The sequence below is a fragment of the Lycorma delicatula genome, chromosome 3 (assembly GCF_047948215.1).
Source record: "Lycorma delicatula isolate Av1 chromosome 3, ASM4794821v1, whole genome shotgun sequence".
Classification (NCBI taxonomy): domain Eukaryota; kingdom Metazoa; phylum Arthropoda; class Insecta; order Hemiptera; family Fulgoridae; genus Lycorma; species Lycorma delicatula.
The window spans coordinates 150761495-150777399 of NC_134457.1; the positions used below are offsets into that span (position 1 = coordinate 150761495).

Below are 15905 nucleotides of genomic sequence, written 5' to 3' on the forward strand. Positions count from 1 at the left end.
AGTATGAATGGAGCTTCTTGAGAATTTCTACAGCTTTAGGTAGGCATTCCTTGGTATACCACTTCCCTGTAACTGTCCTCTGAGTTTTTAACACAACTCTAAAACTCTCTCACTAAAAAATAAAGTCATCATTCTCTTCTTTGCTGATCAAGATTTTCAAACAGCCATGGGGTTTCCTCAACTTTGAACACCCACACTTTGTTCTGAGACTTGATTGGAATATAATAATAGTACACCCAATTTTCATCTCGTTTCACAATACTGGTCACATAGAGAGATTTCTCATTTTCAAACTTTTACAAAATTTCATGGCACCATGAAGCACGTGCCATCTAATCATCAGTCAAGTTATACAGCAACTGAAGGGTTAAAAACTTTCTAACTTGAAGGTGAGCTTGTAGAATAGCACAAATTGCTGGTGAATTAATGCCAAAGAACACCTCTGTTTGGTCATAGATCTATGCCTGTCTGTCTCAAGCATTTTTCATACTGTGGTAATGTTTTCCTCAGTCATAAATGAAGATGGACCTGATCTTGAAGTGTAGGCAACAACAAAATTTCCTCTTTCAAACTCTCAGTACCACCTAAATGTTGTTGTACGATGAGAACAATCCCATCCAAGCACAGGAGTCACTTCCTCTAAATATTAATCATCACTTAACCCATGTGCAAAATTGAAGCGCAAAATTACCCAATATTCAGTTTTCGACCGTGACAAGTTTTTCTTTCACTGACACAGCTAAAAAGCAAATGACACTAAGACAGTGACTAGAGCAGCTTATGTTCTTCTTCTCCCTCTCCTTTGCTGAATGTACTTTTTACCACTGAAAGAAATGAATTTATTTGTTGATTTAACTTATCTACCCCAAATTTTCAGTTGACTGTATGCATATGAAGCATTTGATTTGTAAGTCACACTAGTCAAAGTTGCCCTTTTTGAAATAATTTGAGTTCAATATACAGCAAATTCTTGTTGTCAGCACAATGAACATTTCACTTGCAAAACTAAATGTTACCTGCATTTCAGTGCACTTTGAAGACAGCAGAATATTTTGTCACCCCCTCAGTTTTATGTCTAAGCCTGGCAAGAGATCTTATTCTTTGGAATGGCTATAACACTTTTGGTACTTATTGCCACATGTTGGAGTATCATAACCATTTGGATATGGCAATTTAACGTAGATACATATTATATCTTCACTTCTAATCATATTGTGCTGCAGTCCTTCATTATTTTTGTACATTTATTGTTTTAATAGATTTTATTTTGCTCATCTTGGTTTGTTTTCCCCTTAGCATTATTTTATTCTGAGATTGCGTAACATTAATTATAAAAATTTTATACATTTTTATGACCTTTGTACAGTTTTCACAAAATTTTATTATTGTTAAACTGTAGTGTAATATTCTTTGTTTATGTTTAAATGATAATAACTTTCCTTGCCATTCACTCATGATAAACAAATAAGATCAAATCAAATTTAACAATTAATTTTGCCCATAAAATTTAGGTGTATCAATATATGTTAGATATATTAAGTTTTTATGCGATTGCCCATAAAAGAGTCTAATGTATTTAGGGTGTATGTATGTATGTTCCACTATAGCAGCCCAACGGTCAAACTGATTTAGATGCATACATCTAAATCGGTTCCAAATGCAAGCGTTCCAATGCATGGTCATAACCATGCATTGGAATCCTTTCATTAGCAGGAGTGTCTTAGGCTATGTAAATATATATACATATGATTGAAGCTTACTCTTTTTCTGATTTAGCCTCTAGACCCACCAAAAGGTATTACTTCAGAGGATAAATGTGGATGATATGTATAAATGTAAATGAAGAGTAGTCTTGTACAATCTCAGACCAAAATGTATGTAGCAGTAGAAATTCGCCGGTTCAAGCGCAAATTTAATGAACTGTGAACTGTGAGCCTCTATCATTCTGTGAACTGGGTTTGAACCGAATGATTCAAATTAAATGAATGAATAATATTACAAAAATAATAGAATTAAATTTACATTAAACAGAATAAAATAATGTTTTATAATGCTATCAGCATTGCATTGAGGATCGAGCCCACTATAATTGAATTTGATGCTTTACAGGAACAGGGTAAAGTGGAATGGCATATGATGTTACTAATATTGCACTGGGCTGTGACGGTGCATAAACTGCAAGGGACTATCCTAGATAGAGCTGTTGTAGATTTGAGCACTCACATCTTTGCCAAGGATCAGGCCTATGTAGCACTGAGTTGCATGAGACAATTGGAGAATTTAGCCATTAGTTGTTTGGTTCCTAGAAAATTGCTGTATGATCCACATGATAAAAAGTCTCTCAAGAAACTCAGTGCTTGAGAAATCTGCAAGTTTTGATTAGTATACACCAATTAAATAAATAAATTGAAATATTTACAGTTTTCTCATTTGGCTCAGTATGTTACATATGTTGTTATATCCATAAGTTTTTGAATCGTGAATTTTTCTCGATTTCACTTAAAAGTACTGAAAAATAAAAACAATTATAATAGTTAAAAAACATGACTGACAAAAAAATAAATTAATTAAAATATTGAACTAAAAACCGACATAAAAGAAAACAAGGTGTGGAAAAAAAGAGGATTCAACATCGTTATGCAGTATTTAATTAAATAAAATAATGGGTGACCAATCAACTTTCAGGCAATTTTAATTTGTTTAAATATATTCTTCATGTAGTAGAAATAGCAGGCATTTAAGGTTCTCTAATGCTTAAGTTCTCACCAAGTCTTACACCAATAAGAAAAAATCTTGTCCTCCAATGAAAATATTTAAATGCAGTCGTGGAGGGGGGGCTCTGAATAGTAACTGTCCTGTATTAAAGAGCTGTAAAGATTAATTGGCCTATATTAAAAAGCCCCCCAACTGCATTTAAATACTTTTTTTGAAAGACAACCTTAATACCTGCGATTTATAAATCATGAAAAACGTATTTAAACAAATTAATGTATTAATTTAAATTAATTAAATTATTTTTTGTCTGAAAGTTGATTGATCACCCATTATTTTATTTAATTAAAGACTGCATAACGATGTGTAGTACTTTATTTCCAAACCTTGTTTTCTTTTTTTTAGTTTGATTTATTGTCATTTTTTTAGTTCTATTTTTTTTTTGGGCAGTCATATTTTTTTAATTTCAATAATTTTTTTATTATTTAAGGATTGAAGAATATTTTATATTTTGTTTTGGACATTGATTTATTATTAAAACAGTTTTAAGAATGAATAAAAGTTCTTTGGTTAAAAAACAAAAATTTAGCAGCTAACATTCCCTTGCAGAACTTCTCCAGTTTTACTTACTACTGTAAAAGAGAGATTATATTAAAAGAATTAAATTTCAAATTGATAAATTATTTTATAACTTTAAAAAACTGTTTTTTAACATATCTTATAAAGCAATGGAATTTATTTGCATTATTATGCCTTCATACCATGGAAATTTAACAATGTGGATCTTTAAAATTTATTACTATTATTTTTTTATTATTTTGTTATCATTATTGTTTTAGCTGTTTTATTTCAATAATAATGACATTCTTGAAATGAAGCTGTATTTTAAGAATGATATTTTAACAAAAAGTTCATCGATACCATAAATAATAAAGAAATAGAACTACAAAATAATAATAAAGGAACAACTTAAAAAACCATCATCCTGTTACAAATTATGCACGAATCCTTATAAACAATTGGTCTGAAATAATTATTGTTAAACTGAAAAATGTAGAACCCAGAAAATTAAAACAACATAATATTTTAGTACTATTAGGATTTGTTTTCTCTATTGAAAATGGTTATTTCTTTGACAGTATCAATATAGTTAGCAATTAGGATGGGTTTTACAACATTAGAAAGCTGGAGAAGTTGCACATTCATTTTGAAAGAATACTGTAATACCGAAATGATTTAATTAATCGGCTTGATCAAATGTGATCAAAATAAAATTAATAAATTAAAAGAAAAAATAATTTTGTAAATTCATCATGGTGTTGGGCTTTTAGAAGATTTTTTCAGAAATGATATGCAGCTCCTTTGTTAGTGGTCATAAATAAAGAAGTTGTGTCGGTGAAATATTAGTGGCAATTACATAATGACTTATTTGTAATTGTTATTTTTGAATTTCTTTTTAAGAAAGCTGTGATGTGTGAAAATTCTCTTCTTTTGATGTGATCTGTATTAGAATTGGCAAGTGAGTAGTTGCAGAATTATTACAACGCTGTATAGCTTAAAAAAGTACAAATTTGTTTAATTAATACTATGTAATTATACCAGCAACTTACTACTTTTAATACTAGTAAGTATACACAATGTTAATATCTAAATATGCCAACTTTAAAATGTTAATAACCAATTATTAGTGTAAAATAAATTTATTACTTCACTGATACTGTTGTGGTTTGGTTATGGTAAAACCATAAAATGATTTTATTAATCTGAAATAATTATTACTTTTTATAAAAATCTTCATGAATGGTAATTATTAGATTTTTCTTAATAAAATCTAATAATTTATTATAAAACTTGATTACTTATAAATTTTTATCTATAAAAAAATATATACAATGAAATATAATTATATTTTTATCATGTTGAAAGAAAAATTTACATAAGCTACTTTAGTTTTGCAGTTATTTTACTTTTATTTATAATACATTACAGTTAATGCTTGTGCAACTTGCTCTGTTACTTATTCATAAAAATGTTTGTCGCTTTCATGATTAAGTTATATGAAAGAAAAATATTTTTAAATGCATATTTCTGATGTTAGTGCTATTATTAATTGATTATAAATTTATCATCACTTAACAGATTTTACCACAGTTTTTAATTATTGTTTTGTGCACTGCGATTTCTATTATCTATAAGGCATTTCAATGGCAAAGTCTTTGATAAAATCTGCATGAAAAAATTAACCAGAATATTTTTTTTTTAAATGTGAATTTAAAATTCTATATTAAGTATTCTGTACAACTTTATTCACAAAACATAAATAATTTATTAAAATAATACTTCTTGTATATAATAATAAATGAAAATATCACTTGCAGCATTAAAAATTAAAAATTGTCACTGTCACACATATCCATTTGCTGCTAATTTTACTGCTGCAGCATAGCTTGGTGGACTTAGATCATACTTCTTCTGTTGTGTAACAACTTCATCATAAGGTGGAGGAGGGCTTGGTGTCCTAGGAGTTTCAGCTTCTGCTGCTATCTCAAAACACTTTAATAAAAAGAATAAAAAATCAAATGATTATCAACTAAGCACTAATTCATTACATAAATATTTCCTTTTTCTGTTTTTCCAATTAATTATAATACTGGCCATAATTTATTTAAAATTATGAGTAAGAAATTCTAAGTGATGTCTTCACTTAAGAGTTACATACCAGAAAAATGCATATATATGTTGTACTTAAGTCTGTCTTATTTACAGAGCATACATGATGTATTTCAGTTTAGTTCTATATCTTATTCTCTATAAAATCATTATTAATTTTCGTGTAATTTAATTTGTTGCTTTACACCATTTACTCATTTTTTTATGAAGATGTATGGATCAAATAGAAGATATAGGCTGTAAAGAATCATGTTACTTAAACTGTGATCAGTGAGAGTGGTATTCATACATTTATGGAACAATAATGTAGCAAAACTTATTTATGCATTAAGTTAAATGTACTTTTATAATTTTTTTATTTTTCAGAAATGACTTCTTATTTAAGAAGGGGAGGTAGATATTCTCACTAAATTAGTTTTCTTTTCTTACAGATGAAAACAAAGTTTCTTTATTTTATTTTAGGGTATAAATTGTGATGGAATAAGACAAAAAATTATTGGTATTTATGTAGTAGGCAGTCTACCTTTGTAGTTAGTTCTTAGATGGTGCCACCGAAATGCTATGTCAAAATAAGAAAATAAATACAGAAAAGAATAAATAAATGGACTAATTTAAGAATAAATGGAATTATTTTTATTTAATTAATATCAAAATTATAAATATAATGTAACCAAACTTAACCTGTGCTCATTAGTCAGGGAAACGAGTGAAGCAAGGGTAAGTTAAGTTTGATTAGATTATATTTGTAATTATAAGCATATAATTGTAACATGAGCAAGGTTAATTTCATATAAATATAGGCATTATTCACATCAATACATTTCATTTTTTGACACTGCATTAAAAAAACTCTTTTCTTTCAAAGATTTTCTGTATAGGGTAAATGAAAATAATCTGCTACTGTGATGTCGATGGAGATAAAACAATTACAAATTACAAATCCTTATTGAAATATAAAATTAATTAGAATAAAAGTAATTAAAAAAATATTAATGGATATGTGATACTGAATTACAATTACATTACATTACATTAACAAATAATTACAAGTAACAAGTATTACATTAACTAGTAATTACGTTAGTGATGGATAGCAACTTCTCACCAGACTGCTTTTAACATTTCCAGTCAGTAATTATGAGCTAGGATATATATTCACCCAGTGGTAATAAATTTGGACCAGTCTCACTCAGATTCAAACTGACAACCCTTGGTTTAAAAATACATCTTTAAACAACTTTTGTAGCATGCATTGATTGATAAAGTGAGCATAATTATTAAACCTAACATAATGTATGATTAAAACATTGATGAAATTAAAAAAAAGACAATTTTAGTATTTTTAAATTATGTTGTAAAGTGTGAAAAAAAATATAATCAATTTTTTTCTAATGGTAAAGTGGTAACATAACAATTTATTAGGAATATGCATTTCATTACACCTTTCTGTAATCTTTTCTGTCACCGTTGCTATTTTAAGTGATGTAAGAAAAAAATCTCATCACTTTATTGTACATATTCATCAGAAAATAATTATTTGAACTATAGTATAGGCCTAACTCAAACTGTTTCTCAGCAAGCCTGGCTTTATTGTTATTTCTGAGTTGATACCGTTAAAAAAGAAAATTAAAAAAAAATATATAATTACATTTATGTTTTTAACTATAAGAAATTTTAAAATAGTTACTGCATATTATACTAATTACAATCATTAGTTTGTTTTAACTAATTAAATGTAGGCTACTGAATTATTCACTCCACTGTACTTCTGAAAAAACCAAATTTATTTTGTCAGTGACTACACAGTCAGGTAAAATTTATGGTAGAAATGCTAATAAATACTCCAAAGTTAACAATAGTATGGTTTAATATTACATTATATTGATATATTATTCTTATATACAATTTCTTTTATACATGTAATTTATGATAAATAATAAATTAGGTATTATTACATTCAATACATAAAATATTCTTCCTGATATTATATTTCTTAATATTTATTATTAAAAATAATAATTTATTATTTTATTTAGTTTAATAAACATTAAAATAAAAAAATATGGTAATATAAATGGTAATATTTTACTTCTCTTCTTTTATAATCAAACACCAAAATTAAAAAAAAAAAATTCTACCCCTTCTACCCAACAAGGTTAAAATCCAGTACTGGCTATCAGGGTAGTAAAATAATGCTCCTTAAAAAAAATTAATAATAAAATCTAAATTTTTTATTAAAATATTAATATTTAAAAGGATCTTTTCTGAATTTTTGCAATTTGTAGCAAGAAAATATGGTTGTGGAAATGATATTGCTGAAAGCATTATTTGATAAAAAAACGAAAACCAGGTTTTCTTTGGCTGCCTCAAAAACCCTTTCACAGTTAAGCAAGCTGTAAATGTATTTTCCACTCTGGATAATAGTTACACCACAAAATTTTTTTATCATTATTATAATTATCAGTAGCCATAATCATCACATTACAGACCGTTTGGAAAGTTCTTGCCCTGACAAAGAAAATATAAAACTTCAGAAACTTTTAAATATCTTTTCAACTTATCACTTTGTAATTCAATATATTTAAACCAGTGACTTTCCACTTTTTTAATACCATCAGTTTAATGCAATTTGTCCACTGCAAAATAAGGGGTTGTCTCAGCTTTGACCTCCTCATTTGAAGTGAATCATTGTCCAGAAAGCCATTTCTTCAGGTTTGGGAAGAGAATGTAATTGTTAGAGCCAAATCCAGCAAATATGGCAATATAGAAGCACTTTAAAGCGTAGCTCATGCAGTTTTGCAGCAGCAACCTGAGACTTGTGTGTAGGCACATTATTGTAGTGAAATAACACTTTCTTTTTAGCTAGATGTGAATATCAAGCTTGTGTAACATAGTTTGAGCTTTTCATTACACTCCAGTAGTGAAGCATAATACTCCCTGGTGATGAACCTACCTTTTTCCAGGTAGTCAATGAAACCACACCACGAGAATTATAAAAAATTGTAGATATGACTCTTCCTGCAGATGGAACCATTTTTGCATTCTTTGGTGCATGGTAGCTGCTCCTATCCATGTTTGGATCGCTGTTTGGTCTCTGGCATGTTATGGTGAAGCACTGTTTCATCTACTGTTGAAACACAAAAGAACCGCGTTTAACAAAGTCTAAACCCTTGAGAAGTGTTTACTTGAATGTGTTTTTGGTCAGCTGTTGTGGCACCTATAGAATGGAAAGTTCTTTTATACCCAAAATATTATTTAAAATGTAGTTGAACACGTTTTATTGCATTGTTTGATTTGTTAGCACGTTCATGTACCTTCATGTGGTGATTATGTAATATAGCACTGTGGGTATTTATGATGACTTTGTCGGTACTAGCTGTTTTTGGGCATCCTGAGCATTCATCATTTTGAATGGATATACAACCATGTTTAAATTTAGCAGCCCACTTTTTTACCATCTAACACACTGAGGAGAATTCTTTAAAGTAGAATCTAACTCTTTTTTGTATGTCCATCAAAGTTAAACCTTTTAAAATAATTAATAACTGTTCAAACTTCAGTTTTATCCATTAATCAGAAAATGTCAGAACTTATTTCGTTTACTCAATCGCCATAAACAAGCAACTAAACACACATTTGAAAATTCGCTGCACATCATATGAAGGATCATATTTGACAAATATCATAGTTATTTGGTCAGACTTGTAATGTCTATCTTTCAGGATGAAAAATTTACAAACTATTCCGGCTATATTCAATGTTACTGGGTTTTGTTAAATTTCTTCTAGATGTTTCAGTCGGTAAATATAATGCGTTATTAATTAAACAAAAAATAACAATAAATAAATCAATTTTTTACCTGTTGTTCTAGAGTAAAAATCTGTAAAGTTGAGTCTGTTTCTTCAGGTACCTGGAGCCACTGGTCTGGATTGTATTCTGGCTTGTTAACACGTTTATGACAACAATAACAAATACAGACAACAACTATTAACATACCACTCATCATAGCTCTGAAATTAAATTTAGTACAGAAAAAATGTTCAAACAATGTTAATTAAAAAAGGTGATACAGGTTAATGCTAAATAAAACTAAATATTTATTATAAAGAAAATAAATTTGTCCAATTTCTGCATTAATTTTCCCATGCATTTAAAACTTTTACAGAGATTTTTATTTCATAAGAATGTTGTGTGGAAATTAAATTATAAACATAATTAGAATATTGAAATTATATATTATCTCAGTCCGTGAATATAATTAAAAATAATTATACTTTTATTTAGTAGAATATAATTATAAACAAATATATTCAATGAAATAGGTAGACAATTTATTTATTAAATAATTATTTATATGCAACAAATAATTTTTTATTTACATAATTAAGATTAGAGATTAGTACACACTACAGACTTTCTGTCTATGAGAGATTATGTATTATGATTATAGACTTTCTTTTGATCCCATCCATGGAAAGACTAAAGATGTGTCATTGATGTATGACATATTTCTTTTCATTTCAGTTTGTTCAAACATTAATGTAAATGAAGTAGGTTATATTTCTGCTGTAATTACTTATAAAAGAAAAAAGAAATGCTAAAAATATCCTCCAGTAAGCCAGAACTTATTATTCTGATAGTTTTAAAATTAATGAAAATTTTAAAAAGGTTTTATGAAAATTATGAGACATTCACAAACATTTTTTCAATATGACAGGAAGTTTTTTAAGCTTTTGTAAAATGCTTTTTCACACCACTTGTTTCTGATATCCAAATCATTACTATTTTTGTTATTCTTCAATGTATAAAGAGAATAGGGGAAAAATGGATATAGTCACATTTTGTCAGTTTTAGAGACCTTTTTTCCTTATAAAATAATAACTTTTAAAAAATTAATTTAAAAAAAAATTATTTAACAGTAACCTGTTAATAATGTTTTCTAAAAATATCAATTTCTACAAAAATGTAAATAAAAACATAAAAAAAAAAATACTTTGTTACTTTGACACAAAATTTAGAAAAAATTTTTAAAAAAGGGATTAAATTGTAGCCTTCACACTTTTGTTCTCTTGATACATTATAATAAATGAAACAAAATTTTATCTGAGAAATGGAAAATTAAAAAAAAAATATTTGATAAATATATAATATACTGTAACAAAACCGGTATAATGGACCTGAATAACGGATTCCTACCAATTAAGAAGAAAGTAGTAGAAAATATAATAATGGGAGGAATCCAGAAAGGGGCCCTACAGTAAAGGTAACAGGTCCGTTTAACAATTGTCTTTTGTAATACTGCTCACTGCCCACTGACATACCTAAACAGATTTTGTTCTGTGAGAATAGCTACCGGACCAGGGTAGGAATTTCATGGGAATGTGTGAGGACTGATAATCATTCTCACGCTTCGAGTTGGTTCCAGTCCGGCAGGTAAAGAAGATAGGAATATAACTACTCCAGGGAAGACCAGTTGAAAGGAGTATTGTGAAATCAGTTTAAAGGAGATGTTATGATGTCAGTCTGCGAGAGTACTACAATAGAGGAGTGATTTTGTGAGTTTGACATGATTAAGGTAACGTCGCAAGTAATTCCAGTGTACCAAAACAAGAAATGATTCTGTGAGTTACTAAGACTATAAGTGAAAGAGATAATGTACTAAATTTCATTCATAAATTGTTAGGGTAGTTTTATTTGTGAATAGCAAAGGTATTTGCAATAAAAGAACTTTATACTTGTCTTATATATGTTACTATTGTAGTTAATACAAGACTAGTGGTTAAAAGTGTTAAGACTGGTGGTCATGCTAATGAATTTTGTCAGTGGGACTGAATTCTGATTTCCAGTATTATTTATCTATATTTATCTACCTGTGAATAACTGACGATTACTTTAAATTCTGTTTTGTATGTAATCACTGTCTGTAATTATTATTATTATTGATTTGTCTTGTTTTACTTATGTTCTTTAACTAATAAATTGTAATTACTTAAACATTTTCAATTGTCAATCTCTCAATAACCTGAACAAGCTTCGAACACGTGACAATACTATAATGATTAGTCTGGCCTTTATTTAAAGGCCAGACTAATCATTATTGTTATTGTAAAAAATCATATTGCATCATTTGATGCAATATGATAATTTTTACAATAATAATTTTTTTCCCAATTAGTGAGTGCAGCCTATTTTTGTGTTAAACTTATTAGTCTTAGGAGATGTACCAGAAAATTGAATTGAGATTTGTAAGAAATCAATTTTTTACCAGCTAAATCTATGAATAAATAATATTTTGCTGACTTCAATTTCTTTAACCATTTTGTCAAAGTAAAATCCTTTTTATAACAAAAGTGTATAAATAAAATTTGCATCATTTTCATATATTAACCCACTTATTATTAATATGCTTATCACTACTAATCGACTCATGGAAACACTGAAGAATCAGATTCTTCATGAGTTGATTAGTAGCTCTCTAAACTGGAACAGTCACCAAACATCTAATTAGTTTGCATCAGCAATCGTCACCAAACTCATTCTTGATAATTAACTTATTAATATTGGTTAATAATTACTAATAACTTACTAATGCCAGTTAGTCTGACATAGATACACATTTCTTAGAGTATTTGTTACATTTCCTACAGTCTCACCACTACCCATTTTCCTTATAATATATAATAGAATTTATTTACTAAAAATAAAGTCAAAAAACAAAACAGGAAAAGTTGCATCTGTTCACTGTGTTAGATTTACACTAACAATGATCTAGGTTGTTGTTTGAGGCTGCCAGTAGAGTAAATTATATTACGTATAATGATAATCTTCAAGAAAATATGGTAAAGCACAGAGAATGTTGCTTGGAGTTAGTTTCTTCTTTGCGTGTTCAATGGAATAATCACTTTCTTTGCCTATATAAAGTTTTACAATATGTCTAAGTTATATAAATATATATAACTGTGTCGGTGGAATTCATGAACTGATGAGAAACTTAATAGATGTGTTGTATAATAAAGTGTGACTGTGAAAAAAAGGTAATTGTCTGTTAAATAAATATTAAGTTTTATTAAAGACAGATTCTTTATTAATAATATTTTATTAAAAATTGTTAATTAATTTTACATCTTATAAACTTAAATTTTAATACTCCTGCTGTAAGAAAATCTTTTATATGTCACCAAAGTGGAGTGAGGTTCTGTTTTAACTCTAATTTAAGGCATTTCATTTGTGCTTGTGATGCATATAGCCAAACGCGTTTTCTGATTTTATGAAATTTTGTAATGAGTTAGGCAGAGTGGCATTAATATTTATTTTTTCCATAAAATTGTTTGTTTAAAGGTGGCAGTGAATAAGTTTAATCCTTATAATTTGACAAAGTTATTATATTACATCTTTTGTTTCTTTCAAATTGTCGGGTCCCCTGGATACGTGTCCCATGGAGAAACTGTGTGGTATGGTAAGAATTTTATTTTCTGATACTGTAAACCCGGCGGAAATTCACTCGCGGATGTTAAAACGGTACGATTAAAAAAGTGAGTTTTCCGTAAAAATATTGGTAAGATGATGGAATAGTTTGTAAAAAATTTTTTTTTTTGTTTTTGTGGCAAAAAAAATCGCATTAGTAATTTTATTTTCAAGGACGCACGGATAGAAATTTTGAAAATTATAGAATTTATTGCGAGATCGGCATTGTCAGTTCTATCATCCATGATAAGCTGGATTTCTACAAAATGTGTTTTCAAGGCGGATCCCAAGTCGATCGAGTCAAAATCCGAAAGCCACCCGAAAACACATTTGTACGGAACTATTTTTTTTTAGAGGAAGGTAATATTTTTTTTAGATTTGTTAATCACATAATAACTTGTGATAAAACTTGTATTCATCATTTTGAATCGGAATTCAAACTTCAAAGTATGGAATGGAAAGGAAACATCCGAGTTCGTTCGTAGGAAAAATCCAAAATCTATGCGTCAGCCGGTAAAGTGATGCTAGCGGTATTTTGGGCTTATAAAGGCTTAATTTACTGCGATTATCTGGAAGAGTAATGTACAATTATTATCGGATACTATTACGAACAGCCAGAAAATAAAATGAAATTAAAATAATGGCGGAAACTGATGATGTCCTGATTCTTTCTTAAAGCGCAATTCTTTTGCATGATAACGCTCGCCTTCATACCGCTCGGAACACGACGGAAAAGTTGAGTCGGGAGGCGTTGTCACATCCAACTTACGTCTTGATTTCGCACCATGAGATTCTTTCGTTTGGTCCTTTCAAAGACTTTTACATGGCACAGAGATAGGCAACAATAAGCTCAAGATTGCAGGACAATAATGGTTAGATACCGTGGTAAATAATTCTTTACTTTTGGAATTCAAAAATTCATAGAAAGATGGGGCTAGTACCTAAATATAGAAGGCAGATAATGTTGAAAAGTAGCGTTAGTTTCAGTCACTTAATAAATAATAATTTTTATGAAGTTTTCGGTCTTTTTAATTATTAAACTACCCTCGTAGTAATATTGCTAATATACTACTTGTACAACAAAACTGCATGAACCCGAGACCTTTTGATAGCAGTTGTTTTATGTGGTACCGATGGAATAATATTAAAATAAGTACAGATTTATAAGATACAATAAAATATAACGATAACTATCGGCAATGATGGCTACCACTGCCATCATGATTAGTTGTCCATTGGACCTTCTTTTTTCAATAAAATAAAATACTTTTTAAACTTAATTTTTATAAAACTTAACTACAAAATCAAAACACATAATAAACAAACATATTAATTATAATTTTAAATATATTTCCACTCACTAAAAATTTTGTTTTAATGTATTATCCAAGCGCTTTCAGAGTCGTGTCTCCATTATCAGGGATTATTTAAAACTATGAATTTGTATTCGTGCATATAGTGTTATAAGTATGATTACAATTAAAATTAAAATTGTTATTTTCACAAAGTCGCTCGTCAATATTTAAAATAAGTTAAGTGCTCTGAAAGCGCTTGGATAATACATTAAAACAAATTGTTGGTAAGTGAAACATATTGTTTATAAAAATTGTAACTATATCTATACCAACAGAGCGAAATGTTAAGAAAATTAAATCTAAACAAACGTTTTACTTAAGTACTATCTAGTCTTTCAAATAAGATGGCTTAACAATAGTTGTAGTTAACTGGCTTAACCACCAGTTTTAGTTTTAAATATATCTTGCGAATTATGAAAACTATCTGTGCCCATATAACATATATCTTTATTAATAGATTTATGTTCCCTTTAAACTGGGTGCTATTAAAAGGTGTTTCTTTTCTAATTTCAGGATTGAACTGTGTAAAATTAAATTTATTATTTATTAGAAATTTTCTATTTCTATCAATCATTCTACCGTTCTCAAGAGAAACCATGAATTTGGCTTATTAAAAATGGCAATAATTTTACCATTATAACTAGAACTTAGATTGTCCTTAATTAAATATTTGCCAACACCTGCCTTTTCAGCTTTTTTGAGTACCCCTTTTAGTTTGAATATATCTTTCTGCTAAGCCGTTTGACTGATAATGAAAAGGGCTACTAGTAACAAGTTTAAAACCCCATTTGTTCACAAAATTTTTTAAATATAAAACTAAATTAGTTCGAGCTGTTATCAGAGTATAATAAATCAGGAATACCGTTTCTAGAAAATATAACTTTAAGTGATGAAATGGTACAATCAGTTGTTAAGTTTTTTAATTAAACAAATTCAAAAAACTTACTAAAATCATCTACTACAATAGTAAAATCATTTTCTTATATTTAAAAACATCAGTTCATGAGATGTTCCTAGGAATATCTGACCGTCACTTGTTTTTTTTTTTTTTTTTTTGTTAGATTTTCTGTATTTTAAATAGGTAACAAATACAATCTGAATTGATTCTCAAAAGCTGGTAATTTAAAATGATCTCTTTTGATGGCTTTATTCCGATTTTGAGGGTCTAAACTTATTCTTAATGTACCATTCGGCTTTCTAACTACCACTAAATTACTTACAAAATTTGTCAGTTCATATCTATTTTCAAGATAATATCTACACGAATCATTTTATTTAATCCATTTTTCAATTATGACTCTGATGGGAACACCCCTCTAAGCTATTACCCTTGGATAAATTTTAAAGTTATTTTATTAATTCTTCTCTATTATTTTGTTTATTATTTATTTTTTTACAAATATATATATATTTTTTTTACATTATTTTATATATATATATATATATATATATATATATATATATATATAATATTTATTTTAAACTAAATTTATATATACTTAATTTTTTTAATTTATTATTTATTTTTATTAATTCTAACTTACTATCAAATACATCAGTAAATTCTAAAAATATATTTTTTAAACTTAACCTACTTACATTATTAGTTGAAGCCTAAAGGACTTTAATCAACTGTATTATAATTAACTTCAACTTTATTTAAATATCTATCAAATTACACTTCAAAATAGTAGCTAAACCTAA

The 15905-nt window shown here is 28.0% G+C and overlaps 1 protein-coding gene across 3 annotated transcripts in view; it reads right to left on the reverse strand.

The window, feature by feature from the left end:
- Positions 1 to 4721: 4721 nt before the first annotated feature.
- Positions 4722 to 15905, reverse strand: part of s-cup (spermiogenesis-related protein stanley-cup) — a 51003-nt gene continuing 39819 nt past the window's right edge. For all 3 annotated transcript variants that reach the window (XM_075360818.1, XM_075360817.1, XM_075360816.1), the window contains 2 exons: positions 9242 to 9392; positions 4722 to 5265 (listed from right to left, as the gene is read on the reverse strand). In XM_075360818.1, coding sequence (XP_075216933.1) covers positions 5116 to 5265; positions 9242 to 9392 — 301 coding nt within the window. In that variant the 3' untranslated portion in view covers positions 4722 to 5115. The remainder of the gene's footprint in view (positions 5266 to 9241; positions 9393 to 15905) is intronic.